Raw genomic sequence first — 3,835 nt, forward strand, 5'->3', positions numbered from 1 at the left:
GAAATCCTCTGCGACCTTGTTCACCACCTGGACGAAGGTCAGGCTACCGCTGGGAATTCACGTCGATGATACACCAATTCCGACGGTGAATAACCCCAAAATACTCGGAGTAACATTCGACAGCCTGCTATCCTTCTCTGCGCACGCAACCGCTATTGTCAACAAAGTACAGCGCCGAAACAAAGTCCTCAAGTCGCTAGCCGGCAGTACCTGGGGCAAGACAAAGAAGCGTTGCTGACAACATACAAGGCAATACTTTTAAACTACGCAGCACCAGTGTGGTCGCCGGGGACTAGTAGGACGCAGTGGATGAAGCTACAGACAGCACAAAACACAGCACTCAGGACAGCGACCGGATGCCTCCTGATGTCACCAGAACACCACCTCCATGATGAGGCGAAAATGCTCCCAATTAGGGAGCATAACACGATGCTCTGCAAGCAGTTTCTGGTTGGGAGCCACAGATGTGGCCACCCAAACAGACAGCTGCTGGCAGAGGAGCCCTCGCCAAGGCACGTCAGGAGGCATCTATATGAACTGACGGACGAAGTCCAGAGGTTCATTAAGCAGCCTCTGGACCCGTCAGCATACCGACAGGCCCTGAACGGCATTCACAGGGACTCAGGTTCGAGTTATGTAGACTCTAGACCTGTGAAATAAACAAAAGACATATAGCCAAAACTGGTCAAAATATCGCACTCCTATTATTTTTTGGACAACTGTATGTATTTGGAAATATTGTATAAAAAAAAGGATACTTGAATAGCTAACCGCAAGTGAACACATTTTAGTAGTGGCTTATTATACAAACGACAAACATTTCGGCATTAGGATACAGTTTACATATCTTAAAAACCATGGCATAAAAATACAAACGTCGGAATATTGAAGAAAATATTTTAAATCCTTTTTAGTAAGCGTATACTATACAGAAATGAACAATTTGTATAGCAAAAGATTGCTTACCTCTTGTTGTACGTCCATGGGCTCTCCGCCGTTGCCAGCTTGATGCTGTTGATCACCGGCATTACCCTTATCTTCATTGCCCGGACCAGTACCTTGCTCGCCAGCATTTGCTGCAGCATTGGAGGCTTCATCTTCCTTCTTGTCGACAAGTGAAGCACTTGAAATCAATACGATTCCATGGTGATTGATGCGAACCTTCACTTTAACTTCTTGGTGCTCGCCACGTTCATTCGGTTTTACATCCCTTATGAACCATTTGCCGATAACTGGATCTGGGAACGGTATCGGTTGTGCATATTGCACAGTCATTGCGAATGGTTCTTTTCTATTCAGTGTAAGCAAGCGACTAAACGGAGCAGAGTGAAAGGCGGGGAATACTTCGATTTCACCGCCAGCTTGGGAACCCTCACCATCCCAACTAACTTTGACGGCATAATTTTGAATATCGGTTACGCCGAATTCGCGTACACGAACAGCTGGTGACATGATTGCACATTGCAGTGCTGCACCGCGAGACACTGACTCATCTTGATTCAAAGTTGTACTAGCAGGCTTACCGAATACCTATGGATCACAAGATTAGCAGCTTAATATTTCTGTTTACATACATTTTTAACTTTTCTACTCAATCACTTTACCTGCTCAATCAACTGTTTAATTGCAGGTATACGTGTAGTACCTCCGACAACTTCTACAGAGTGTATGTCATCCAGTGACAATTTTGAATCGTGTAATAATTTAATGAATGTCATCTCTACTCGTTGGAATAAATGCGCGCACAATTCTTCCATTTGTGAGCGTTGCATAGACGAAGAAACATCAACATCGTTCATAAAGCATTCTATATTGATAGGCAGCTTAGTACTGTTCGCTGACATTTGCTTCTTCAATTTCTCAATTTCAGTTAGCAAACGTAGATAAGCACGAGCGTTCGACTTGGCGTTCAGCTTGTAGCGGTCATAAAATTCTTTAGCAAAGTGTTCCCCCAAAACACTGTCAAAGTCACGTCCTCCAATTTGGTCCCAAGCACTAGCAATCATCTTCAATTTACCTTTCGTAAAGGCGCATACACTAACTTGCAATGACGACTGACCGCAGTCAACGAAAACGACGTTCCGCGGTTTGCTCTCATCTGGTAAGTCCTGCTTATAGAAACCGTATGACAGCGCGGTTGCCGTAGTTTCATTCATTAGACGCAGCACATTCAGACCTGCAATTTGAGCGGCGTCCAATAATGCTTTGCGCTCTGAATTAGTGAAGTACGCCGGACAAGCAATTACACAGTCATTAACCTAAAAATATTTACATTTAGAAATGCACTAAATATTTTTAACACCCCAAAATGTAGCAAACCTGTGCTTGCAAAGCAGCTGTCGAAGTTTCCTTCAGCTTCGTGAAGAGCATTGCTGTCAGTTGCTCTGGAGAAAAGTATTGCTCCTGATCTAAATAATTCACTTTAAATCCAATGCTGCCGTCTGGGCGTTGATCGACTTTCGTTGGAATGCTGCTAAGTTCACGCTGTACGTGTGGATCGTTAAATTTTCGTCCCAATAAACGCTTGAAACCGCTCACTGTATTTTTCATATTTGTGACCTGTTGATTTTTGGCAGCCACACCAATGATGCGCTTTCTTCCATCAAAAGCTACAAAGGAACTAAAAAAATAACAATTAAACTATTATACTTAGCTCAGACTCTAGACAAAAGTATAGGTAATTGTGGATGAATGCATAAGTTCACTTAATTGCAATTCCTCCTATTTTATCTCTACATTTTATCTTATTTTACTTTGTGAGGGCCCCGGATCCTGTGGCCCTGGGCCCCACAACAACTTTTATATACACATTCGTTGTTACTTTCTTCTTGTATAAATGAAGAGAAACGTCTTCGCAGCTCTTCGACTGTTCCTGTCTGTTCGAGGCCGAACTCTGCCATATAGGTCAGCAGCTCCTCTCGGTTGAGGTAATGTATCCACTTTCTCTTCACCATTGTTTTTTTCCACACTTCTTTTTTTTTCACTGGACCGCCTACTAGTAGTTCTTCGGGTGGTCACTGCACTTTGTGTCTCTCTCACTTGTGCCCTTATTGCTTCGTAAGTTTGGGTCTTTCAGGTGGTCACTGAACTCTGTGTCTCTATCACTTGTGTTCTCTTTTTTTTCACTTCACTTGTTTTTCCACGGCACTCTCCTTATGTTTGTTTCCTTTAGAGTCCCTGCTCGGCGCCATTTGTAACGGACTTTCCTGAGTGCTGGGCGTAGCTCTCGGTTGTCCAGGGTCCTGTAAGGAGTAAACACCCTATCTCCTCAAGAAATTAGAACACACTCGCTTCTAGTTTACAGCCTCTTTATTCGCTATACTCTCGCTATATCTACTCTCTAAAGTATAGAACTAGAGTAGGTTTAAACCCTACAGCTAGCACCAGTCTCAGTATTTAAAGCCCACTTCGAATATACAATAATAGTCTCGGAGGTTGATCCCTCTTCTACTACCCGTGTGACCCACGTTGCGACTCGTGCCACGTATGCCTAGCTCATGAACAATGCTTGTTAGCACTGCTCCTTTTATACCATTTTTGTCCATCCGCAGACAGTTATCCTCATTACAATTGTTTGTGCTTTATACATTTTATGTAGGTAGTTGTAGGTATTTCTTATACTGTGCATACAAAGTAATAATTCAAAATATATTAGTGGATACATACATACGTACTAGTATAATCCAAATAGATGCAATTCAATAAGCTTATGTACATACATACGCATATATATAATAATTCAAAACATAAGTGTACATATATATATATTTGTACATGTGTGTATACAATTTCAAATCAACAATTCAGGGTAAATAGTACAAAGGATATATGTGTA

The 3,835-nt window shown here is 42.3% G+C and overlaps 1 protein-coding gene across 4 annotated transcripts in view; it reads right to left on the reverse strand.

Moving 5' to 3' along the window:
- The window catches only part of Hsp110 (heat shock protein 70Cb), a 92,338-nt gene that overhangs the window by 83,004 nt on the left and 5,499 nt on the right, over positions 1–3,835 (reverse strand). For all 4 annotated transcript variants that reach the window (XM_017618405.1, XM_017618402.1, XM_017618404.1 and 1 more), the window contains exons 3-5: positions 2,320–2,620; positions 1,605–2,258; positions 967–1,530 (exon numbers count right to left, since the gene is read on the reverse strand). In XM_017618405.1, coding sequence (XP_017473894.1) covers positions 967–1,530; positions 1,605–2,258; positions 2,320–2,620 — 1,519 coding nt within the window. The remainder of the gene's footprint in view (positions 1–966; positions 1,531–1,604; positions 2,259–2,319; positions 2,621–3,835) is intronic.

The sequence above is a fragment of the Rhagoletis zephyria genome, unplaced genomic scaffold (genome assembly GCF_001687245.7).
Source record: "Rhagoletis zephyria isolate East Lansing unplaced genomic scaffold, Rhagoletis_zephyria_1.1 Rzeph_scaffold_01621, whole genome shotgun sequence".
Lineage (NCBI taxonomy): Eukaryota > Metazoa > Arthropoda > Insecta > Diptera > Tephritidae > Rhagoletis > Rhagoletis zephyria.